This window comes from Molossus molossus, unplaced genomic scaffold (genome assembly GCF_014108415.1).
Source record: "Molossus molossus isolate mMolMol1 unplaced genomic scaffold, mMolMol1.p scaffold_m16_p_13, whole genome shotgun sequence".
Taxonomy (NCBI): domain Eukaryota; kingdom Metazoa; phylum Chordata; class Mammalia; order Chiroptera; family Molossidae; genus Molossus; species Molossus molossus.
In genome coordinates this window covers 51,615,621-51,641,126 of record NW_023425348.1, presented here as the reverse complement: position 1 = coordinate 51,641,126, position 25,506 = coordinate 51,615,621, and the positions used below count along the sequence as shown (strand labels likewise).

Sequence of the window (25,506 nt, the reverse complement as noted above, 5' to 3'; positions counted from 1 at the left end):
GGAACAGATAAAGGGGTGGTTGAAGAATCAGAGACACTTTGGAGAGAGACGGGACATTGTAGGAGTTCCTGTCAAATTATGTTTTTCTCAGGGAAGTGGAGACAAGGTGATCTGCTCAGAATGGCAATGCAAGGGTGGGGTTTAGCCTTGGGGCAATGGGCAGTTTTTGGAAGAAGAGCAGATAGTGAGCCCTCAAAGGCATTTTATGGGAAGACCCAGTGGGGCCTGGAGACTTCAAGGATCTAGTTAGCTTTTGTATTTTTATCCAGCCACATAATTCAGGGGCAGGAGGAGAGTGATCATTGGCATGGTCTTCCTAGGGATGCTGACTGGCCAGGACAAGGACATGCACACATCCAGGATGCTGGCTTTTCAATGCTGACTGAAGGACCCAGGTAGGCTGAACCCTATTTATAGAGAGAGGGAAGGTGGGAGAGAGGATGAGGAAGAGGAAGAGAGAGAGCTGTACCTATCAGCTAACTTCACCTATCTGTCTGTTTCTCTCTTTGACTTTCTGTTTTGTCTGCTCATTTCTCTCTTGTGCCTCTTTGAATCTCTTCTGATTGTTTCCCTCTTGGTCTCTGTCCCTTTTGTCTTTATCCCTTCCCTTTTGGGGACTCCATTGCACCAGCTGTCAGTTCTGCCCTCAGCCAGGCCAGGGTTAACAGGGAGGGAGATCTCATTTCATTTCCTGCCTCCACCCTCCAATTAAAATGGGTTCTTTTGCATCTCATTTCTACTTCCTTCAGGTGTGACTGTCAGTCTCTGGCCCAGACTCTCAGTCTCCAGACCTGGCGCTTTCTAGGGGAGGCAGACCCGAGAGCCTTCATAGTAAGTGGCCTCACTCCTTTCTCTGTCATGGGATCTATGAGGCTGTCTCACTTTATTTTCCCACCGTGGTCTCATGGGCTTGGCTCTTTGCTGTAATGTTCCTGTCTCTAGCCTCAGCTTGGTTAAGGCTCTGGGAGAGACCCATTCCCATTTCTGCCTGCTCTCCTGGACTCTGGGAGAGCTCCCCGAGCAATGGGCACTGGAGTCTTGGAGGAGGAGGAAAGGTGCATGGGAGAGAGGCTGCCAGCAGTCACCTCCTAGCTTCCCCCTCCTCACCCAGTCCTGTCCCCTTAGGGCATGTTCTTACTCATCTTTTATGCAGAATACAGAATGCTCAGGTGCGGATGCTCTCTCCATCCTCCTGTCACAGGCTGTGAACCCTACCCCAATCCACATCCCCACTTCCGTCCTCTAGCACCTCCTCTACGCCCGCATCTCCATCTCCTGTCGATGTTGTTTTGGTCAGCATTTGCCACCCTCTCCCATGTTAAAACACACAGAACCTTGTCTGCACTCGCCCTCATCTCAGGATCTCTCTGACTCCTTTGGCTGCTAAGCTTCTTGAAAGTTTGTCTATACATGTTTTTCTTTTTGCAGCTACACGTTAGTCCCACTTCTTTTTTTTTTTTTTTAAATCCTCACCCGAGGACATTTTTCCATTTTTTGTTCAGATAGAGCGGGAGGGAGAGAGAGAGAGAGAAACATCGACGTGAAAGGGACACATTGAGTGGCTGCCACCCACACGACCCAACCAGGGCCGGGGACAAACTGCAACCGAGGTACATGCCCGTAGCGGGAACCGAACCCGGGTCTCTCTGGACCGCAGGCCGACGCTCGAACCGCTGAGCCAAACCGGCCAGGGCAGTCCCACTTCTTTATGTCCTGTCCTTTCATTCTCAATTTTATTTTATCAGAGTGACACAAACTCATAGTTTAAAGTCAATAAGCGTGACAGAGATTATGCTCCAAGTACAGTAGTTCTCGGGTCCCCCCCTTCCCATGCCCAGTCTTCCTGGGGCCACTACTTTACATTTTACACTGTTTCTTTTCTCATCTCTGTATTTCTAAATGCATGTACATTGCTGTCTCTTGCTTCATCAATTTTTCAATTTTAAGCATTATTTGTTGACTCCCGATACCAGTGCATCCTTTCATTAGTTTAGTATTCAGTGCTTACATTATTTCTGTGCAAATATTATTTACACCTGAGTGTTGTAATTTACTGTTATGTAAACATCTGACTTCCTTTTTTTGTTTTTCCTTTGTTATTTCTTTTCGAGAGCTAGTAATTTCCTTGTTTTACTTTTGTTAGTGGCCAGATGGTGAGACCTTGGTTCTTGTCTTTTGAAGGAAAGATTTCAATCAGGAGACAAAGTGTAGCAAAGTAGGAAAAAATTTATTGGCTGCAGTGAAAACCCACTCAGGACAGTGAAACTAGGAAGGGCATAGAAGAGGCAACAAGAGAGCCTAGGCTGGGCAGCTTTGGCTCACTGAGAGGTCAGAGAAAAGGGGCCTTAGAGACAGGCTCAGGGGTTAGTCCAGGACAAGCTGCTGCTGCCCATTGCTCCCCTGGCTGCAAGTCTCCTGGGAAGACTTAGAGGGAAGAAGGGGGAAGGGAATGGTGCTGGCATACTCCCCTGTGGGAGCCCGCACACGGGGTCCTTCATCCTCAGCAAATGTCTCTCCTGTGGGTGGGAATCGTAAGGGAAGTCTCAGGAAGGGTCTCAGTAGAATATTCATCAGCTTTCCAGGTGTGCTCTTTCAGGGTCGTGGTGTCCACAGACTGGTTGGTGACAGGACAGGGGGTCATTAGTCAATACAGCAGGTCTTGAGGCAGCCACGAAGTCCCTTGTCTGGTTTTGTTGCTTTTCTGGGCCTGGAGCTGAACTACAACTGAGGCCCTAGATGTTATCTTTAGGGAGGAAAAGGTCAGGGGGTCTAAACCGTATGATCAGTGATATGCTAGGGGAGAAGAGGTTACCCCGAGGGCAAGATTCTTGTTTTCCCAGTTTTGCCCCTTGCTAGGCATCAGGGGCTCTCTGCCCTGGTGAGTTTCTGTACCTGGCCCATCCTCCTTGCTCTGCTCCTATCTGTCTAACTGCCTGTAACACTTTTATGGGTCCCGTTCTCTTGGTATTAATGGTTAGTTTTTCCCATACCCCCTAATAGGTTCTCAGTGGGGTATTTTGAAGGCCAGTGGCACCAGTCAATCGGTCCATCCTTTTCCCTTGGAGAGGACCTCTCTGAGAACCCCATTCTGCTCTACCAGGGCTTCCTGGGCTGTCAGCTCCTCGAGCCCCCTGACCAGCTGCCTTCTAGGACTTGGTTTTGCTCCTTGTTTGGGTTCCTGCTTCATGAAGCTCCAGTCTTCCTCCTTTCTCACTCTGATGGATGTGAGCACATCCTCCAGTGGTTCCAACAACTTAAAGAAAGGGCGCCACGGCCAAGGCTGTGGCGGTGACGGCGCCCCGATCCCTTTGTTTCTCAAGTCTGGCTGCCCCAGCCTGGCCTGGAGTCACTTTGCAGAAGAGGGCTGGAGTCTCTGCACTTTAACACGTGGAGGAATGAGGTCAAGTTCTCCTCTGGTGAGCAGTGTTCATCCACCGACAGGCAGAAGGAACGTGTGGGCATCTGTACTTCTTCACCTGTGCACTAGGCCAGGTGGGTTTCAGAGGGCAGGTTACTAGGTGGGCACATCCAGCCTTTCCATACCAGCCTCACCAAGCAGAAGTAAATGAGTGGGTTTGGGCTGGTGGAACAGGCCTGGCTTGGGAAGCTGTCTGATCAGAAGAGGGATCTGTTTTAGTTCAGTTCCCAGGACCTTGCTTGTCAGGCTCTTGCCGTCAGGAGCTCGTTTCCCTGGCTCACCTCCCACTCTCCCAGCTCCCAGCCTGCAGGCACTGAGCAGCCGGGAGGGCTCATCCAGGCGGGCTCCAGTGCTCTCTTCTCCTGTTCTTTCCCCAACTAGCTCTGCTGGCAGCAGAGATGTGCAGGGGAGCCTGAGGTTCGATTGTAAATTGCTCCTGCATTTCCAAATTGCCCGGTGACTGGCAGCCCAAGTCCCTGCATCCTAACATATTTCTAAAAGTTTCTCTCTCCTTTTGGTATGTAATCAAAATGCTGATGTTTGAATCTCAACCACTTTCCTGGTTCCCAGACACCCTTTGCTCACTCTCAGACATTTTACCGAGATGGATTCCCCGTTGGCTTTAGGTCACAGGGATCATTCCGAGCTCTGAACGTTTTCTGTCAATTGTTGGGTTTCTTCTTTTGAAGCCTGCCACCCTGCCAGTCTAGGTTCTCTATGTTAAATATGACTCAAGACCCTGATCTCCTTTCTTGGCAACTGTCGTCTCTACGTCTCTCTGCAGTTTCAGGCAGCATTTAGCCAAAGTACCTGGCTTCCGCGCCTGTCGACTGTGTCTGTGCTTCATCTTCTTGTCTCTCCATCTACCCAGGTCATAGCTCACAAGTTAAATCCCGCCTCTGTGCCCACTGATCTAGCTCCAGAAAATTCTGAAAACCCATTTTTCTCTGACCGTCAAATTTCTCATCTGGAGGGATCCCCAAGACAGTTTATGTGATGATCAAACAGATAACGTATATTAATCACCCAGAACAAAGTGAGCCCTCAGAGCGGCCATTGCTTTGATCATGATTTGAATTTGTCTCCTTCTCTGAATGAGAAGACTCATTCAGAGAGGGAAGGAAGAAGGGAGGAGAGAGATGGAGAGATAGAGAGAGATCAACACACCCATATACCTTGCTTCTACTTGCCACACTGACAATAACAAAAAGGTATGCAGGAATTGTCCTAGTCACTCCCTGCCTGTCTTGGAACTTGGCATGTATCTCTCCCTCACTGGCTTGTGCTCAGCAGCTTGCCCAGCACCCAGAAAGCAGGGCAGACGGAGGCGCCTTCTTGCTGCTCTTCCCTCAGCAGTGCACCTGTCCTCTCCTCTCCTCCCTCCTCCAGGTCACAGGTCTGAACTTGACACTTCACACTAAATACCATGGCCCTGGCCAGCAACCCACGGGAGGCATTGCTTTCGGCCTTGAGTGACCTTGATGAAAATGGCTTCAAGATATTCAAGTTCCACTTACGGGACAAAACACTGCTTGAGGGTCAAACGCTGGCCCGAGGGGAGCTGGAGGGCCTGAGTCGAGTGGACCTGGCTTCTCGGCTGATTTTGATGTACGGAGCACAGGAGGCCGTGAAGGTGGTGCGCAAGGTGCTAATGGTCATGAACTTTTTAGAACTTGCGGACCAGCTCAGCCACATTTGTCTAAATGGTGAGTACGGTGGGGCCAAAGAGAGGTCAGGGTGGCCCCGAGACACCCCCTCCCCAATGGCATTTCCCAAACTCCCAGGGCCTGTAACTTAGGCCTTCTTCCACGCTTGCCCTGGGCCCATGCCTGGGAGCCCCAGGGTCTGAGGGTCCTCACAGTCTCCCGTTGAAGACTCTGACGACTGTGGGTGAAGGGCCTGAGCCGAGGGTGGGGTTTACTTAAAGAAAGGTTAGGGTATCTCATGGCCACTATCTCCAGTTGTCCTGCCAGAGGGGAGAGTATGGAGGAAGGGGCTTAGAGGTAGGATGGTACTGGTGAAGGGGTTCCCGCTAACCTGAAGAAACAGCATCGGGCGTGGGGTCAGGCCTCTCCCCGGCTGCTCTGCCGGCAGGCAGCGCAGGCTGATTCTCAGAGAGGACAGCCTGCTCCTGTGCCCTGCTCGTTCAAGGAACTGGGGGCTGCCGCTGCCCTGGAGAGTGGGCTGGGCCTTGAGCACAAGGGGCCTCCTGTCCCTTCTTCTCCTGGGGTGCGGAAGAGGAGGGAGTGTCTGCTGGTGCCTGTGCTCCCTCAGTGGGCTCTTTCATGCCTGGGAGCTCCTCTGACATAGAGCTGGGAGGTTCCAGACTCAGCTGTGGCTGCTGCTCTGGAGCTGGTCTACCCGCAGCAGCTGACCTGACCTTTATCTAGAACAGCTTCTATACCATCACCATCCTGCAGCTCCCCCTCCTTTTGTCCTCTCTGTTCTCACCATTTCAAATGCACACTCATTCACACACACACTCACACACACAGTACTTGCTGATGCACACTGACACGCCTTCCCTACACAGACGTTCTCAAGCTTCTGTAAGCACACTCCCATGAGCATGTGTGGATACAAGCACTCACTCCCTCCCCACAGATATTCACACACTAAACTCACCTCGCACACTTACACAGACGTGCACACACACCACACATGCATATGCACACGCATGTGTGCACACACTCATACCTCTGTACAGTGGTCCCTCCCCATGAAGCCAGAAATATAACCTCCGTGGAGATATAAGGTGGAGAGCACAGAAGATGAGAGTAAAGGCAGAGTCTAATTCGAAGGGCTATTTTGTCTTTTTTTATTCCCATCTCACCACCGAATACCCGTGTCTGGCTCAGATTACAGAGAAATATACCAAGAGCACGTGCGTGGCCTAGAGGAGCAACAAGAAGAGGGAGTTCACCGAGGCTACAATCAGCTGCTCCTGGTGGCCAAGCCCGGCTCAGCGAGCTCCATGCTGGAGCAGGAGCTGGACTCTGTCACGGTGGAGGCTCTGTTTGATTCAGAGGAAAAGCCTGACCAAGACCCACCCACAGTGGTGCTACAGGGGTCCGCTGGTGCTGGGAAGACAACACTGGCAAGAAAAATGGTGCTGGACTGGGCCACCGGCACCCTGTACCCAGGCCGGTTTGATTATGTCTTTTACGTGAGCTGCAAAGAAGTGGTCCTGCTGCCGGAGGGCACACTGGACCAGCTCCTCATCTGGTGTTGTGGGGACAACAAGGCACCTGTCGCAGAGATCCGGAGGCAGCCGGAGCGACTCCTGTTCATCCTGGACGGCTATGACGAGCTGCAGAGGTCCAAAACGGTGAGGCTGAGGAGGTGCGGGCCCAGCCGCACGGAGGACATGCTGCGCTGTCTGATTCGGAGAGAGGTGCTTCCCACGTGCTCCCTTCTCATCACCACGCGCCCCCTGGCTTTGCGGAACCTGCAGTCCTTGCTGAAACAACCGTGCCATGTGCACGTCCTGGGCTTTTCTAACGAAGAGAGGGAGAATTATCTCAACTCCTATTTCACCGACGAGGAGCAAGCCAAGAAGGCCATCGACTTTGTACGTGGAAATGAAGTTCTCTACAAAGCGTGCCAGGTTCCAGGCATTTGCTGGGTAGTTTGCTCCTGGCTGAAGGAGCAGATGGAGAGAGGCAGAGAGGTCTCAGAGACCCCCAGTAATGGCACGGACATCTTCATGGCCTACGTCTCCACCTTCCTGCCACCCAGTGACAAGGAGGGCTGCTCCGACCTTACCCGAGACCAGGTCCTAAGTGGTCTGTGCTCCTTGGCAGCTGAGGGGATCCAGCACCAGAGGTTCCTGTTTGAAGAAGCGGACCTCAAGAAGCACAGTTTAGACGGGCCCAGCCTTGCTGCTTTCCTGAGCAGCCACGATTACCAAGAGGGACTTGACATCAAGAAGTACTACAGCTTCCGCCACATCAGCTTCCAGGAATTTTTTCATGCCATGTCCTACTTGGTGAAAGAGAACCGGTGCCGGTTGGGGGCAGGGTCCCTCAGGGAAGTGAAGAGGCTGTTGGACAAGGAGCAGGAGGGGGATGAGCTGACCCTCACTATACAGTTTTTATTGGACATATCGAAAAAAGAGAGCTTCTTGAACTTCGAGCTAATGTTCCAGTTCAAAATTCCCCCCTCCATAAAGCAGGACCTGAAGACTCTCAAAGAACAAATGAACTCCATAAAGCATAATAGGACCTGGGATTTGGAATTCTCCCTGTATGAGTCTAAAATGAAGGACATGGTAAAGGCTGTCCAGATGAATACCACAGTGATTAAGATGGAACGTTCTAATGAAAAGAAAACCGAAAGCAGGAGCTTAGTTTGTGTCAAAGCCAGCTTGAGTGATGAAAAGAAAGAGGAGAAAAAAAGTCCAGCTGTGGATGAAGGTGATACAGCAGGGACACAAAAGAAGGCTTCTAATGGAAAAGGCAGAGGGAAGAAGAACTAGAGACAGGGAGGGTAGAGGTAGGAGGGCAGGAAGCACAGAAATGGAGACACTGGCGCTGAAGGACGATGGTGGGGTGGAGAGACAGAGGACGGGGGAAGACAGTAGAAAGGAATGGAGAGATGTGAGATTAGATTAACGGGCACAAGGACCGGAAAGACAGAGGAGCAAACAGAAAAGGGAAGTAGATAGGGGATTGGAAGACTTGGAACAAAGGGCGTGGGGAAAAACCATGTGGAATGAGTCCTTAGGAATAACACGTGTCAACAATGGCTCAAGTTTAACTATTTAGCACTGACCCCCTACTCTAAGGCTGTTTGTAACTTCCCAAAATGTAGAGTCTTATGAGAATCTGACATTTGACTTTTTCCTGTTAGATAAACTCCTTAATGTAATAAAATGTGGATTGTGCTTATTCTGTAAGTTTGGGTAACATGAGGCATACCAGTGTCAACGTTGAAAGGAAATAGCTGTACTGTAATAAATGGAATATCCCTTTGACTCTGTATTTGTAATCCATTGCTGCTTAAGTAAATATTTTTTCCATCTTTCTAGAAACTTCTAGAATTTCCATGTTGGAAATGAGCCATGGCTTGTCACAGACCTTTGGTCTTAGAAGCTATTCTGTGACTTGAGTTACTTCTATGCTAATCACATGCCGCTGTTGTCTCCAGCTGTACCATTAACTGACTTCCTGTTTGGAAAGACCAGTCATTTTGAAGCACTAACTCTAATCTCTTTTTCTGCTTTGGTTCCCTCTGTATAGAGAAAAAGAAGAAAAGGAATTAAAAAAATTTTTTCCTTTATTGATTTTAGAGAAAGAAGCAGGGAGAGGGAGAGAGAGAGAAACATCAATGAGAGGGAACATTGATTGGCTGCCTGCTGCATACCCCTGACCAGGGATCAGGCCCATAACCTGGGCATGTGCCCTGACTGGGAATTGAACCGGTGACCTCTTGGTGCATGGTCAATGCTCAACCACTGAGCCACACCGGCTGGACAAAAAGGAATTTTAGATGTAGGTGTGGTCAGGTCCCAACCCTCATTTCATGGATGCGGAAACTGAAGTTCAGTCAGGAACCCCGCGCCGTTAATTTCTGGGGTCTGTAGATGCCCCCTGAGACTGCACAGGCACTGTGAACCTCCCCCGCTCCAGCTGGTGCTGCTGGCTCAGTGCAGCCTCTTGAGAGTGCTGAGGCTGCTTTGGACTCCGTCCCATAGAAAGTCACAGACGCCTCTCTTCACAAGTTGATTCCAGGTGTACCAATCCCAGCAATCTGCTGGATGTGCCCAGACATCTGAATCCAAGGAAACTCAGCCCCGAGTGGTCAACTTCGTGAGCCATGACACCGATTACTATGAACTCTTCTCACAAGAAGCGTGGTGGCTATCTGTTCCATAACTATATACACAGCATGTTGAGCACACAGATGGCATGTATACATAGAATGTGTAAGAAACAACCTGTGTGGGCATGTACTTGTTTAAAGAGCAATTTGTAGTGGATTACTTCTGAGCCAGACCGTGTGGACCCCTAAAGAGCTTGGATGTGCTCAGCAGGCCAGCTCCTGAATGTCAGAGAATTTGGGAACAATGAAACAGGTGCCCTGTCACTGCTGGATTTTCATGCGGCCAAGGAGGTCTGTTTTTAAAAAAAAAACATGGGCCCTGGCCACTTCGGCTCAGCGGTTGGCGCATCGGCCTGAGGACTAAAGAGTCGCAGGTTCGACTCCAGTCAAGGGCAGGTGCCTCGCTTGAGGTTCATCCCCAGCCCTGGTCAGGGTCATGTGGGAGGCAACCAGTCAATGTGTCCCTCTCACATTGATGTTTCTCTTTCTCTCCCTCCCTTCCTTTCTCCCACTCTTTCTGAAGATAAATGGAAAAAAAAAATCCTCAGGTGAGGATTTAAAAACAAAACAAAACATGATTCTAACATCCAATTGAGGGTTAGACATGTTATTTCACGTAGGACCCACATTCAGTTCAAACTAGCTTTAGCAAAAATTAAATGACTTAGTGAATAAAGAAAGACCTTCAGTTTTAGGTTCATCTTGCTCATTCTATGATATCCTCAAGGCTTTCACTCTCCTCTCTGTCCTTTCTATAGTTGCCTGTGGCTCTCATTTCAGAAAGTAATCTTCATGTGTCAGAGAAGATGGCCGTAGGTACTTCAGCGTAAACCACCCTTCCCATCAATAATCCCAAAGGAAGAGAAGAGTCTTTATGAACAACTGTAGCAGGGAAGTTGGGGGAGGGTTCTGTCCCAACCCCGGGGGCCTGCCAAGCCTCAGACAATCCCTGTGGTCTGGAAGATGAACTCTGATTGGCTGGACCTGAGTGTCACGGCCTAGGTCACATGGCCATGCTTCCTAGGTCACTTCGCCACACTCCTCGGGCTGAGTGAGAAAGGATCTACACCTCTCAAAATGCATGGAACGGGAGAGTGGCTCCCCAAAGGAAGGGATTTTGAGCAGGAAGAAAAAGTATGTCTCAGAGATATGTACAGAGATACAGTGTGTCTGATGGGCTGGGGTTCCCTGAGGGGCTGGTGAAGAGGAGGGACAACGAGTCCCTCTGTGCAGAAGTCTGGAAGGATGGGCCCAACCTGGAGGTCAGAGGCAGTAGTGATTCCAGGAGCAGAGAGAGTCTGGGCCCACGCTCCTTACTTAGCCTCCCTCTGCGGGGTGGGAGGTATGAACCACGGGAAAGAGAAGTCTGTGGCCAGAGGGAAGGAGCTCCATCCCTGGGAACAGCTGTGGGAACCCCCTCTGAAGGAGTAGGGTGTGGGAGTGGCCGGTGGAGGAGGGTATCAGACAAAATACAAGATGCCCGGTTAAGTTTCAGTTTCAGATGAACCATAATATTTTTGCATGGGACATACTTATGCTAAAGTATTAGTCATTGTTTATCTGAAATTTAAACTTTAACTGGAGTCCTGTGTTTGTATTTGCTCCATCTGGCTACCCGAGTGGGGAGGATGTTGGTGGAGCCGCAGGGCCGTAGCCCTGAGCCACGGGAAGACACCAGCTGCTGCAGCTCCAGTGAGTCCTGAAACCCTCCGACTCCCCCTTCCCTGGGCCTCTTAAAAGGAAAGCTGCCTACTGTAGAACTCAGACGGCTGGGGCTCCTGCGACGGGCTGAACATGTGACTATTCTTGGAGATACTGGCGGACGAATTGCCAGGAAACGACCGAATCTATGTCAGTAAATCCGTGGCACCTTTGAGACTGGCCCAGTGTGCTCCACGTGACAATTGCCCACGGTGCAGTGAGTCTGGAACATGGTCCCCAGATACGGAGGGAATGGCAGAAAAGGCCGTGGGTTGGGTGTGTGGGAGGTGGCTGGGCACTTACAGAGAACAATCACTCAATTCTGCCTGTTTCCCATTAAAAAAAAAAAAAAGTATGTCTTTTGTACATCAGTATGTGGACAGATGTGAACAAAACTGGGAGTAAGCTCTCTAGACCCAGGGTACAGGCAGAAACTGGTGATATATTTTATCCCTCCCTAGATGCACATGGCACTGCCGTAGGCCCTCCCTTCCCAATACCGTGTGGGGGTCACCTCGTCATCCTTTCCCATGGCTCGGCCGGAGGCCGGGATCCCTGCAAGCCTCTGTGACATGGGGTTTGCCCGGCTCTGCCATTCCCGAGGAGCCACTTTAGGGTTCTGTTTGGATGCGGCAAACCTCATTCCTGGGACTACTTCTGACGCATTTTGTCCAAGAGACTATTCCCCTGCTCATTTTTGGAAATGGACCGCTTCTATATTTCTCTGTATAAAGCAACAGGAAGGTTTTCCTTATGTCAAAAATTTCTTATGTAATTATGGCGAAAGTTCTGCGAAGCCCAGACATGGGGAGAGGGAAAGTTGATTCATTCCTACAGTTTTTTGTTTGAGTCGTCAGGATTTTCTGTTGATAAGACCGTATGATCTGTAAATAGTGACCATTTTCCTTGTTCCGTTTTGACTCGGAGGCCTTTTGTTGCTTTACCTTGCCCGATGGCTCCTGCGAGGACATCACTACTGTGCTGAATAAGAGCGGTGAGATGGGCCCTGCTGTGTTGTTCCTGACCTCGGAGGAAACCCTTTCAGTCCTTCACCCCTGAGTATGATGTTCGCTGTGGGGTTGTTTATACGGCCTTTTTCATGTGGAGGTATGTTCCTTCCGTACCCGATTTGTTGAGGGTTGCTGCCCTGGGCGCTGGCAGGGGCATCGTCATGGGCACCTCTCAGGCTCTGCCTCTAGACCCCCCTGGCATTGCACCGAGGGCTTTCTGCATCGATTTTTGCCGTGGCAGTCACTGACCATGTTCTTTCTCGGACGATTTAGCATTTTTTTTCCCTCCCATTTTTGGAGCATTGGCAGAAGTGCAACCTCCTCCTCATCTTGGAAAAGAATAGCTACTGACCCCACCGCCTGCTGACAGGACTTACTCTGTTGCTTTCCTTATTTTGTCCTAAGAGACTCAGGAAGATGATGACCTCTGTGTGTCACACTCCCTATTCCCCACTTCCAGGTCCCAGTGAGTCCTACCATGACAGCGGGGACTGAAGCATCCAGGTAGGGCTCTTAGCAATGTCTTTAAAGCCAGACTCAGCCTGTTCAATGAAGGGAGAGTCCACCCCAAGAATATCTCTTCGTTAGTAGAATGTGTGACTCTTCATCCCTTGGATTCTTTTATACCCCTTTCCCTATGATGCTAGACTTGGGAACCAGCCCCCAAAGTGTGCAAAGTCCTTGAAGTAATTCATTTATGGACCTCCCTTGTCTTCATTTCTGTTTTACTCCATCTCCTCTTTCACTAAGATTTGAAATCCTCTCTTCTTCACCCACCACATCCATGTTCTCCAGGACTATCAACGCACTCCTGAAGTATTTCTTTTTTACAAGTCAGTAAACCGTTTTTTTGTTTGTTTGTTTGTTTGTTGTTGTTGTTTTTTTAAATTTCTAAAGCTCTGTCATATATTTCTGGCAGATGCCAATGGTCACCTGCCACACTTGCTCCAGGTTGTCTGTGTAGTTGGCAGAGAGAATCTGGCCATCAGCAGACCAGACCTGAGAAGGGTACTGGGGTGGCTCTGCCTTGCTGCTGGCACTGATAACTTCTTTTTATTTTATTTTTGATTTTTCAGATAGAGTGGGAGGGAGAGAGAGAGGAAGAGAGAGAGAAACATCAATGTGAGCGATACACATTGACTGGTTGCCACCCACACGACCCCAACCAGGGCCAGGGACAAACTGCAACCGAGGTACGTGCCCTTAGCAGGAACCGAACTTGGGACTTTCTGGTCCGTGAGCTAACGCTCTAACCACTGAGAAACCAGCCAGGGTGATAACTTCTTGCCTCAGCTCATCTACAGTGACCTTGCCTCCAAGTCCCAGATCTTGATGCTGGGGCCCATGGCAGCACAGAGCCAATAGCAGTTGCGGCTAAAGCACAGGGTGCTGAAGATGTTCCCACCACCAAGTGTATTAAGGTGCTTGCCTTCGTTGAGGTCCCACAGCAGGGTCCTTGCCCCCAGAAGCACAGAGGGATCCATCTGGAGAGACAGTCACGGTGTTCAGTTACCTTCTGTGGCTGATGTGATTGGTCTTCAGCTTGTAGTTTGCCAAGTCCCACCCCTTGACCAGCTTGTCCCAGCCACAGGACACCATGAGGGGGTTGCTAGTGTTGAGTGAGAGATGAACACAAGACACCCACTCTGAACGGCTCTCATCCTGGACGGTATACTTGCACACAACTAGAGTGTCCCATAGCTTGATGGTTTTATCTCAGGGGCCAGAGGCAATCTGCCAGTTGTGAGAATAGAAGGGCACACTCACACATCCTTCATATGGCCCACACACTGGCACATGGTAGTGCCTACTGTGACGTTCCAGAGGCAAGATTTCCATCCCAGGAGCCAGAGAGGGACAACTGGCCATCTGAGAGGATGACCATATCACTAACAAAACAGGAGTGAGCCCTGGCCAGTTTGGCTCAGCGATTGAACGTCAGCCTGTGAACCAGAGAGTCCCGGGTTCGGTTCCCGCTAGGGGTATGTTCCACAAAAACAAAAAAACGAAAAACAAAACAAAAACAGGAGTGACCCCGAAGAACACGTTATGGGATGCCATAGTTGGTCTCATCCTGGTCAGCTTCCACATGATGATGGTCTTATTTAGAGAGGTGGACAGTATCATGTCCAGGAACTGGGAGGTGGGAGCAACCTGGGTCACCCAGCCATGGCGGCCCTTGAAGGTGCCACGGAGGGTGATCTGCTTGGTAATGGCGGCAGTGGGTGTAGTGTCACCACAGTGACGAGATGGACCTGATAACCCAGAGAGAGGAGCAGCACAGCTGCTCCCGCTGCCGCCCTGCCCAGAAACAGAGCCACCCCAGAAGTATTTCTCGTTTTGTTCATCTTTTCCACCCTATATTCATCCTTCCAGTCTGTCTTGCCAAAACAACTAATGAAATTTGATTGGGTCTCGGCTTTCATCTTCCTCCTTGTATTCATACGGTAATTTAAGGCTGACAATGTGCTTTCTCAGACATGTAAGGGCATTTGAGTGTTGCCTGGCCATCATTCATTGGCCTCCTTCCCCTGCCAACAGTACCCGCACTTCCCTTGGGGGATGCATAGTTGGGACTGATGCCATCTCCAGTTACCGGGAAGGGACCATGAACAGTGCATATGAAGCAGTATTTCCCAGCCTTGTCACAGTCACAGTATCTGGCACGTGATTTCACAGTGAACAATAAGGGACTGCTTTTTGTGAGTGAGATTCTTTTGTTTTCTGCAGAATAACTGGTATGTTTCCCACAAGACCCAGATTAGAGAGGATGTGCCCCTAAGTGCTGGCAGCCTTAGTGCCTCTAGGAGGGAGAGCTCCCTTTAGAATAGAACCTGTTCTAGGAAAGCAGAGATGAGAAACAGAGAAGGAAAACCCACCCTGGTCACATCATCTGAGTTCTGGATCAAGCCATGCCTGAAGATTCATTCATCCCTGCACTCTGCTGCAACTGAGCCAGTGGTCTCATTGATTGCTCAAGTCAGTCTAGACTGAACTCTGAGTCCTCTGGTTCTTACACACACCCTGTAAAATTAATAACATTATGTTTATTTTAGCAGAAAGCAAGAGAGCCAAAGACGTTACATATGTGTTCAAAGTCATTGAGCTAGTTCAGATGTTTTGACTTCAAATTAAAAAACCCCAATTACACAATCATCTGAATGATTCTCTCCCCACCATTTTTCAGTGTTTCTATATTTCTACTAGAAAACATAAAACATTTTGGTAACAACATCTAGGCTTTCCACCAAGTACGTTCAGCCCACTTGCCTCAGTGTGTTTCCTATCAATGCAGAAACCGTCTACCCCATGCAATCAGACCTTCCGTCTTGATCATGCTATGCTGCCTTTGCTCATCCTCACCCCTTTCTCCCTCCTTCACTCTGCCTATTCTCTAACTTTCATTCAGCCTATGCTCTCATTTCTTAAGGGGGAATTGAGTCTCTTGAGTGAAGAGTTTATTCCCTGTATAAACCTGGAAAAGTGTTGCTCCAAGTTTGTGCATTGAGTTTTCTTCTGTCCTCATGGGAGAGTCTACATAAATTGAGTGCAAGTTCTCCAGAGAAGGATTCTCCCAGGGCAATAAGTCAATGCCATATAACATCATAAGATCAGTCCATTGACTCACTGAGTTGTAGTTATGAGAGAGGTGATTGTTTTTTGTTGTTGTTGTTGTTTGTTTGTTTTTAACTGAAGAGGTAAAACCTGATTAACTGGGATGAAAATCAGAGACAGTCAATAGGTCAGGTTCTGCTTATGTAACTGTTACTGGGTTTACCATTTATATATGGTTTTTCCCACTGATAATTAGGCATGCCCATCAAGGGACAGCTCAGTGCTCAGGTAAGAATGTTGACTACTCTGCCTTTCATATTCATATATCCCATCATTTGATGAATGATTAGAACTCTGTGTGGTTTGCTTGCATGAATCATTCATTCATAATGGTTTGTAGCTGGGGTGGAGATGTTCACAAATAAGGCTGGTCATGCAGAAAGGTGACACCCAGAAGAGGGAGAGATTTGTCCAAAGTCACACAGAGAGTTAACCCTGGAGCCAGAGTGCATGTCAATGGATTAGGTCAGCAAAAGGTAGTTTGTGTTAAAGGAAGAAGACAGGGCATTCGGGTTCTGTTGTTTTCAATCACTCATGAAGGCAGTGATTTAGATTGGTTCCGTAACTTTGTCAGCCCTCTGAAGGCTTTTTTTTGTTTTTAATCCTCACCCAAGGATATTTTTCTAATTATCATCAGATAGAGTGGGAGGGAGGGGGAGAGAGGGAGAGAAAAGGAGAGAAGGGGAAAGAAAGGAGAGAGAGGGAGAGAAAGGGAGAGAGAGAGAGAGAAACATCTATGTGAGAGGGACACATTGACTGGTTGCCTCCTGCACGCCCCAGAGCAGGGCTGGGGATGAACTGCAGCCAAGGTACATGCCCTTGACTGGAATCGAACCTGTGACTCATCAGTCTGCTGGCTGAGGCACTAACTGCTGAGCCAAACTGGCCAAGGCCTGAGGAATATTTTTAACAGGTTGCTCTAAAGTATCTTATTTTTACAATTTAATGTTTATACACTTGGAACTCAGTAAATACTTCTGTCTATTAGAAGTGGTACTTAAATGATTTTTTTTTTTAATGCAGAGTCTACTAATTTTAGAAGGCTTGGCATCTAAAATACAATTATTAAAGTTAATACAGACATCTGACTTTGATATATCACTGTGGTCAAACTCAGTAAATCCAGTTGCCTTTTCTTCTCAGCTAATGTCCTAATGATCTGAGGCCAAGATAACATTACATTACCTGTGGTCGGCCCTCTTGTCCTTCTGTCCTGGCTTCCTCATGTCCCACAGTAAAATCCTGCTGGTTTTCGGGCATCACCCACAGACCAGCAGGCCTCTGTTCTAGTGCTAAGAGGTCATGGGACACCTTTGATTGGAGCAAGTCAGCCTTCTTTCTTATGCCTTCCTCCTTCCCCTTCATGGCCTTTCTACCCCTGCCACCCTGTGGCTGCGGTTGCTCACGCTCCTCTCCAGTCAGCAGTAAGGTTGCCCTCTGCAGATTTCTACAGCACTAGTTTCTACTCGGGTTTCCCGTAAATGCCAGCCTGAGAAGTGGGCATTTTATTTCACAAATAAGAGGAGACCTGCAGGTTCTGGGAGTAAGGATGAGGGATAAATGGGAGAAGTTGTCAAATGTGGAGAAGCCACTTAGGAGACCACTTGATAATGGGGGAAGGCGGAGGGGGAGGAAAGGAGGCAACAGGCTGGGGCGGTGAGTGGGGATGAATCTGCTGCAGCCAGAGGGACTCCAAATTTTAAAGACCCCTTGGGCCTGACGGTGATAGACCCTGGGCAGAGGGGAGAGGTTGTCTGGGTAACTGAGGAGGAGAAGGGGGGAAGGGAGGGGCTCTGCTCAGAGAAGGGCAGCTGGACTGGGAGGCAAAGATCTGCTCTGCTTGGGATTGGCCGGCCCACAGGACTCAGGGAGCCCGTGAGCCTCCCCCATGCTCACCCACCCCTGTTCCAGAGTCCCTTCAGCCTGGCTGTGGAATGAAGGACGGGAAGCCTTGCGGCTTGAGGATTTCCACGAACAAATCAGAAGAACACTCATGTCAGAGCCAGAAGGGATGTCCAGGGTTATTTTCCTGTTCTCAACTACACAGGGGAATCTGAGTGTGGGGAGAGGCAGACACTCATCTAGGGGGTATCAGCAGCCAGGACAAGAGCCCAGTTCCTCAATTTGATGGTATTTCCAATCCCACAAGGGGTCTCAAAATTACAAAGCCATGGGTTAATTCTGGGGCTTCCTATTTTCTTGTGTTGCCTTTTCTTCAGACGCTGTATTTTTTAAGGGTAGAGTCTGGGTTTTCCTAATTTTAATTTATTCCTCCATCTGTTCAATAAATACTGGCTTAGCATCTATTTTGTCATTTATTGTCTGTTCTGGGCACTGAAGATACAGTAAAGAACAGAACAAAATCCCCATCTCCCTGGAGCTTCCGTTCCAGAAGGGGGAGTTAGAAAACAAGCACAAAACCCAAATAAATATGGGTTATTTCAGTTGGTGATGAGTGTTACGGCAAAAAATAAACCATAGGGAAGGGAGTCAGAGAATGATGGGGTAGGGGCTGCTATACACTGTGTGTCCAGGGAAGACCTCTCTGTTGAGTTTATGGCTCAGATGTATCTCTGAGGGTTCACAGGCATCCACACGGTAGGTGCTCAAACAGTGTTTATTAACTTATAAATGTTTAAATAAACTTCCATGTTAGGGGCTGGGATTGTTTAAATGACAGGGTCAGAATGACCAAAAATGGTATTTTCTATAGCCCCGAAAGCCTCTTTATGGTCACAAACATGAGCCATGGAGAATTGACCTCTGAAGTTTCTCATACAGGCAAATTTTATATAATTAGTCAGATCTACTCTAACCAGAAACCAGTATGCTTGAAGGAATTTCTTTATGTTCATCTGAGATAAGTGCATCCAAAATTCAACCCCTTTGAGTGTTTCTGCACTTGTTTGGATGTACTACTCAGATACTACATTTTAACAAGTAATACACATGCATTTTGAACTTTGGCATTTATAATACATATTAATCAAAAATGTGTTTTAATTTTGAATTGCTGTAATTTTTTTGGTTTTTTTTTTGCCATTTGTTTATTTAAAAATTCTTATATAAATATACAATTGAAAAGAATAGAGATGTACACGTCAATGTAATGGACAATGGATTCTGAATAATATAATGCCTATGTATGTGTTAAGAATAGAATTTGTTTTCCACCTAACAAAATCATTGCCTGAAAACGGTTATTATTATTTTTTTGCAGTTTTATAACTTTATTTGACAATCAGTGGTTAGTTCTCTTCCACATTAACTTCTTATAGAGCTTTGAAAGTCCTGACAAGTACACAGGGAGCCAACATACAGAAGCTTGTAACAAGGTGAATCTTCATTCTCCTCAGTATTCTGGACAAGCACACCCAGATACCATATGGGACATTCCTCATTCCTCTGGCCCAGACAGCTTTGTTGAACCTGGTGTCAACGGGTACATCTGTAGTTCCCATCTCCTTCATGGCAAATTTCTGGATCTCTCTGAGTGCCCAAGGGCACCACTTGAAAACCACTCCATGGATGCGCTTGTGAATGCTGATCATGTATTCTCTGGTCACAACCTCGGGGATGGCATAGCAGCGCTGCCTCTTCTCGCCCCCTTCTTTACAGGAGCCCTTACGCCAGGCCTAGGTTGAAAAGCCATCTGCTGTTATTTTGTACTTTTAAAACAAGATTTCTGAGGAAAAAATCCTTCACTTCTCCATTTGCATTAGAAATATATACTCTTTTAATATAGTGGCCATGCTCAAAATGGCCAACTTGACAATCTGTTAAAATGAGCTCATCATTTCATTGTCTGCCAGGAATTTCAGACTTGAACTCTCAGCTGCTGGACGGTGACTTCATCATCAACATAAAATGTCAATAAAAACCATATTCGCTCCTCTACCAAAATGAAAAGGCAAAACCAAAGTTCTGTGGTCGAGTTCATCCTCTTGGGATTTTCAAACTTTCCTGAACTCCAAGGGCAGCTCTTTGGGGTTTTCTTGATTATTTATCTGGTGACCCTGGTAGGAAATGCCATCATCATAGTCATCATCTGCCTGGAACAGAGCCTCCAAGTTCCCATGTACCTGTTCCTCCAGAACCTGTCTGTGGTGGACGTGAGTCTCAGTGCAGCCATCATGCCTCAGATGCTGGTGGTCCTCTCCACTGAGAAAACTACAATTACCTTTTCAGGCTGTTTTGTGCAGATGTATTTCCTTCTTCTTTTTGGTGGGACTGAATGCTTTCTCCTGGGGGCAATGGCATATGACAGATTTGCTGCAATATGTCATCCTCTGAGGTACCCAGTGATTATGAACAATAGCGTTTTCATGAAATTAGTCATGTTCTCATGGGTCTCAGGGATCATGGTGGCTACTGTGCAGACTACATGGGTGTCTAGTTTTCCCTTTTGTGGCCCCAGTGAAATCAATCATCTCTTCTGTGAGACTCCCCCAGTGCTGAAGCTCACATGTGCAGACACCTTTCTGTTTGAAATCTACGCATTCACTGGCACCATTTTGATCATCATTTGTCCTTTCTTGTTGATACTCTTGTCTTACATTCGAATCCTCTTTGCCATCCTGAAGATGCCATCAACCACTGGGAGGCAAAAGGCCTTTTCCACCTGTGCCTCCCATCTTACGTCCGTGACCCTCTTCTATGGCACAGCCAGCCTGACTTATCTACAACCCAGATCTGGCTACTCTCCAGAAACCAAGAAGCTGCTGTCATTGGCTTACACGTTACTTACACCTCTGCTGAATCCACTGATCTACACCTTGCGAAACAGTGAGATGAAAAGAGCTTTGATGAAATTCTGCCGAAGAAAGGTGGATTTGCACACATTCTGACAGCTGGGAAGCCTCATGATAATTGGTCATTGCTTGACTGAACTCTATTTTAATGTAATAAATGGCCAAACATTCTGTATTCCTTGGTGTGAATATGCTTAATTGGTTGAGTTTTTGAAGTTCAATAATATGTTAGGGCTCCTTCCCTAATATATTAATAATGTACTGTTGTCATTCATTTTCATAGATATATAAGTTTTCATTATGTATAATACAACCATTTATTTATCAGTTCTTCTAGAATGATCATCCAGGTCATTACTGAATTATTGTCATTAAGACAAAGCTTCAATAAACACCTAGTTTCATATATTCTTACGTACTGATGTTTTATTTCTGCATGATAAACTTCTCAAAGTTTACCTGATGGGATGACATATGCATGTTTATAAATTTTAACAGCTGTTGAAGGATTACTTTTCAAGATGATCGTAACACCTTCAGATGGACCTGAACGCCCTCCCACTCGGCTGTACTGAGAGGGTCAAGTTCCAAGAGACCAACAAATAGATGAGAGTTTTATTTCTGGCGTGAAAACCTGTTCCATGAATGACTAAGAAAGTAGAGTTATTTTGGGGAAACCAAACTGGTTCTACTTCCTGAATTTGCACAGATTATTATTCCAGATATTCATGAGAATGTTGGTGACCAGAGATCTACATGGGAACCTCCCTGAAGTTTTAGAATCTTTTTCAGTTATAGACCACTGTTTGTAAAGACTTTTGTTAAATTTCCCTTTGTAGGCCCCCAGGTCTTCTAGTACTTTGTTTATAAACATATGATGATTCTTTTATTATCATGGAAAACTAAGTGATTAAGTATGTCTTCTACATGCTTGAGTCACATCCTTAACTATCACATGGAGAGAAAGGGATAATACTTTCTCATCTAGCAACATGTGAAACACTTAACGTTTGCCTCCTATTTTTATGCTGTTCTTCATAAGCAGAGAGGGGTCCCTTCATTGAATCTATAACACATGAGCTCCTACTGCTCTTAATTTCTGCTCTAGGGATGATAACCAAGAAGTAAAACACTATTCCCATTGTCCTTCCGCTGTGGGAAAACAGTCTTTTAGTTACTACTGCCTCTGCCAAATATGAGAAGCAGACATGAAAAGCCGATTGTATTTTCACAAAAGAAAATTTTGTCATCAAATGATTGAAACCATTTTGAGTAATATTTGAATGTTGTATAATGTGTACAGTAGGGATTAAACAGGCATTTGGAAGTCCTTCAATCAGACTATGTCTCTTGGTATTCTGAAATGTTCTTCTCTTAGCCATTAATGGGTTCAATTAAATAAGGCCATTCAAGGGAAAGAAATCTCCCAAAGGCTAATCCCCAAGACAAATATACAACTTCATTTTGAATTTTGTTCTGTTTATTTGTTTGCTTATTTATTCATTGATTAAACAAGTTTTTGTTAGGAGTGACAATTTGACTGTCCCTGGGGAAATACAGTTTGTGTCCTTGAGGAATTCAAAGTTTATTGAAAGATCACTGATTTTGGGAGATCACAGAAGCCAGCCACATCATATGTTATGTCTCCACACTAGGTGAGGAATAGAAGTTGAATGTTCAAGGGCAATATTCAAGGTTTGGTTGCATATGCGATGATTTCAAAGTCACAGTGATTCTCCATTTAGTTATGATTTTGACAAAACAGCCAGTCCAGAAGGACCCTGTTATGATTCTACTGTAAATAGCAGCAATGCTGGCAATACCAGTTTTACCCTCATGTCAGCTAATTGGACTGATCCTTGAAATCATGCTTTCCTGGCTTTGAGGTTGATACCAAGATTTCAAACCATAAAAGAAGAGTGAACTTTCAAAATGTAAAACTTATAATGTCTCCCTTTGCTTAAAGTATGTCAAAAACATACCTTTTTCTCATCTGAATTATTTTTTCAGCTAATTAATTTTCTTTATTTTTTTCCTTTATTGATTTTTTTTTTTCTAGACAGAGAGAGGGAGAGAGAAAGAGAAATGTGATGAGAGAGAACATTGATTGGCAACCTCCTGCACGCCCCCCCCCCCCCCCCGGGGATTTGGCCAACAACCTGGGCATGTGCCCTGACTGGGAATCGAACCAGTGACTTCTTGGTGCATGGGTCGATGATCAACTTGAGCCACACCGGCCAGGCTAATTCTTTATTTCTTTAAAATTGTTTTTAAATTGAATTTATTGGAGTGGCATTGGTTCACAAAACCACACAAGTTTCAAGTGTACAAATCGACAAAACATTCTCCGCACACTGCAATGTGCTCCTTCTTTAGACCTTCAAGTGAGCTTTCCTTAAGGCAACCATTCTTGACTCCCTGCTCCTCATCTTCTTCTCCCAAATTATTCTCCCTCTGAACACTCTGTCCTTTCCTCACAGCCCCTTATTAAGTGTTATTTCTTGCAGGAGTTGCCTGGTTGATATTTGTCAGGTCCAGGCTGCTTTGTGTTACAGTCTCTGTTCTCCTTATCAGGCCCAGCTTCTTGCAGGGTGGGATTTGTTGTGATTTCACCCTATGTATAGGCCTGGTGTCCAAGAGAGAATGTGAAGGTCCTTAATGTGCTACGTTTAATATCATTATCCTGCTCTTAATGGGAGGGACTGGCCACTTCTGCAGTTTCAGAAGGTTCAGAGATGTCTTGGGAGTGAAAATCACTGGGGACATCCATCCAGATTTGCCATCCCATGTCTAGTCTTTAGTTTTTCCAACTTGGGTTTCAATTGGGCATCATAGAACCTCCACGACTGAGCACTGAACTATCTTGGAAGTTAAGCCATTCTGATGATTAAACCTTGACTGGATCCTCTGCTTGGCCATTGCAAGCGATGAGGGTGCTCTTGAACAACTGAAGTGTTCTTTGGCTCTCACAATTCGTTTTCAGTGGTTTGTTGATTGCACTCAGCTATTTGGCTGTCTCTCTGCAGGGGTCAATGCAATATAGTAACAACTATATAATTCTATTATCCTTTTGATTTATCAAACTTCATCCCCTCCAATGTTTGGATGCCTGAATTGTTGTACTGGCCAGTACATTTCCTGCCACAGTTACATATTTCCAAGTCACCATTTCTGAAAGCTTTCACTGCTAAACTTGGTGGTCTAGTATATGATAAGATTTTTTAAAAAAATATTCTGTAGGTGAATAAAAATGATGTGCTTTCTTTCAAGTTTTTGATACAATGTTCTCCATATGCATACTAGACTAAGTTCTATTGTGAATATTTTCTTTGTCCTTTCTGAACTATTTATTTCTTCTATCACTTAGGTAAAGAGGCATGTTACAGTCTTAAGTTTTCTTGTGATTCAGTCAATAATTGCTGGATATATTTTGCAGACATATTATTGGATATCCTTAGGTTTAGAATTATTATATTTCCTTGGAGAATAGAACCGTTTCTCATTATGAAGTGACTCTCTTTATCTTTAGTAATGTTTGTGCTCTGTAATTTGCTTTTATCCTGATAATAATACAGTTACATAAATTTTCTTTATATAACTATCTTATTTTGGAATATCTTGTTATTTTTAACCCTTCCATATCCTTCTGATTTAGCTGTATCTACACCGAGGAGAGCTGTGAAGGAAAAAATAAACCAGAATAGCAGCACTGTGGTTGGGATTCCATTTTAAATAGGTTGATTTGGGAAGATCTCATGGAGAAGATGCCACTTGGGCAAAGGGACGTAAGAGACTTAATTAGCATTTTAGTGCATGTTCAGGGAAACACAAAGGCAGGAGCTCTGAGATGAGAACATGGCCAGAGGGTTTGAGAAATAGCAAGGAAGCTGCATGGCTGAGTAGGACTGAACAAGGGCTGTTCCAAGGATGGCTCCAGAGAACCCCGAGGGGAAAACAAATCTGTATTTATTTATTTACTTTTTTCTTTATTGATATTTAGAGAGACAGGAAGGGAGAAAGAGAGAGAGAGAGAGAAACATCGATGAGAGAGAACATTGATTGACTGCCTCCTGCATGCCCCACAGTGGGGATCGGGCCCACAACTTGGGCATGTGCCCTGACCAGGAATTGAACCAGCAACCTCCTAGTGCATGGGTCGACGCGCAACCTCCTAGTGCATGGTTCGACGCTCAACCTCTCAGCCACACAGGTTGGGCAAAAGATCTTCATTTAAAAAAAAAATTTCTATCCTCACCTGAGGTCATTTTTGCATTTATCTTCAGATAGAGCAAGAGGGAGAGAAGGAAGAAGGGAGAGATAAACACATCGAGTGTTTGCCACCCACACGTCTGCAACCAAGGCCAGGGACAAACTTCAACTGAGGTACGCGCCCTTAGCAGGAACCGAACTTGGGACTCTCTGGTCCGTGAGCCAACGCTCTAACCACTGAGAAACCAGCCAGGGTGATCACGTCTTGCCTCAGCTCATCTACAGTGATCTTGCCTCCAAGTCCCAGATCTTGATGCTGGGGCCCATGGCAGCACAGAGCCAATAGCAGTTGCGGCTAAAGCACAGGGTGCTGAAGATGTTCCCACCACCAAATGTATTAAGGTGCTTGCCTTCGTTGAGGTCCCACAGCAGGGTCCTTGCCCCCAGAAGCACAGAGGGATCCATCTGGAGAGACAGTCACGGTGTTCAGTTACCTTCTGTGGCTGATGTGATTGGTCTTCAGCGTGTAGCTTGCCAAGTCCCACCCCTTGACCAGCTTGTCCCAGCCACAGGACACCATGAGGGGGTTGCTAGTGTTGAGTGAGAGATGGACACAAGACACCTACTCTGAACCGCTCTCATCCTGGACAGTATACTTGCACACAACTAGAGTGTCCCATAGCTTGATGGTTTTATCTCAGGGGCCAGAGGCAATCTGCCAGTTGTGAGAGGAGAAGGGCACACTCACACATCCTTCATATGGCCCACACACTGGCACATGGTAGTCCCTACTGTGAAGTTCCGGAGGCAAGGTTTCCATCCCAGGAGCCAGCGAGGGACAACTGGCCATCTGAGAGGATGACCATATCACTAACAAAACAGGAGTGAGCCCTGGACGGTTTGGCTCAGCGGTTAGAGCATCCGCCTGCGGTCCGAAGAGACCCGGGTTCGGTTCCCGCTAAGGGCAAGTACCTTGGTT

General features: G+C 46.8%; 2 protein-coding genes and 2 pseudogenes across 2 annotated transcripts; 2 read left to right on the top strand and 2 right to left on the bottom strand.

The window, feature by feature from the left end:
- Nucleotides 1–703: 703 nt before the first annotated feature.
- Nucleotides 704–8,360, top strand: NLRP10 (NLR family pyrin domain containing 10). The gene is made up of 3 exons (XM_036260156.1): nt 704–831; nt 4,808–5,124; nt 6,277–8,360. The coding sequence occupies exons 2-3, from the start codon at nt 4,845–4,847 to the stop codon at nt 7,893–7,895; spliced, it is 1,899 nt and encodes a 632-aa protein (XP_036116049.1). The 5' UTR covers nt 704–831; nt 4,808–4,844; the 3' UTR covers nt 7,896–8,360.
- A 4,483-nt stretch (nt 8,361–12,843) lies between these two features.
- LOC118628614 lies at nt 12,844–15,289 on the bottom strand (annotated as a pseudogene).
- Nucleotides 15,290–19,403: 4,114 nt separating this feature from the next.
- LOC118628839 (olfactory receptor 10A3) lies at nt 19,404–20,414 on the top strand. The gene has a single exon (XM_036259820.1). The coding sequence runs from the start codon at nt 19,470–19,472 to the stop codon at nt 20,412–20,414; it is 945 nt and encodes a 314-aa protein (XP_036115713.1). The 5' UTR covers nt 19,404–19,469.
- Nucleotides 20,415–23,979: 3,565 nt separating this feature from the next.
- The window catches only part of LOC118628613, a 23,126-nt pseudogene continuing 21,599 nt past the window's right edge, over nt 23,980–25,506 (bottom strand).

Excerpts from the sequence above, each read along its gene's own strand:
- LOC118628839 (XM_036259820.1), top strand. The coding sequence starts at position 19,470 with ATGAAAAGGCAAAACCAAAGTTCTGTGGTCGAGTTCATCCTCTTGGGA.
- NLRP10 (XM_036260156.1), top strand. The coding sequence starts at position 4,845 with ATGGCCCTGGCCAGCAACCCACGGGAGGCATTGCTTTCGGCCTTGAGT. Across the intron at positions 5,125-6,276 it reads CAGCCACATTTGTCTAAATG|ATTACAGAGAAATATACCAA; the intron begins GTGAGTACGGTG and ends TGTCTGGCTCAG.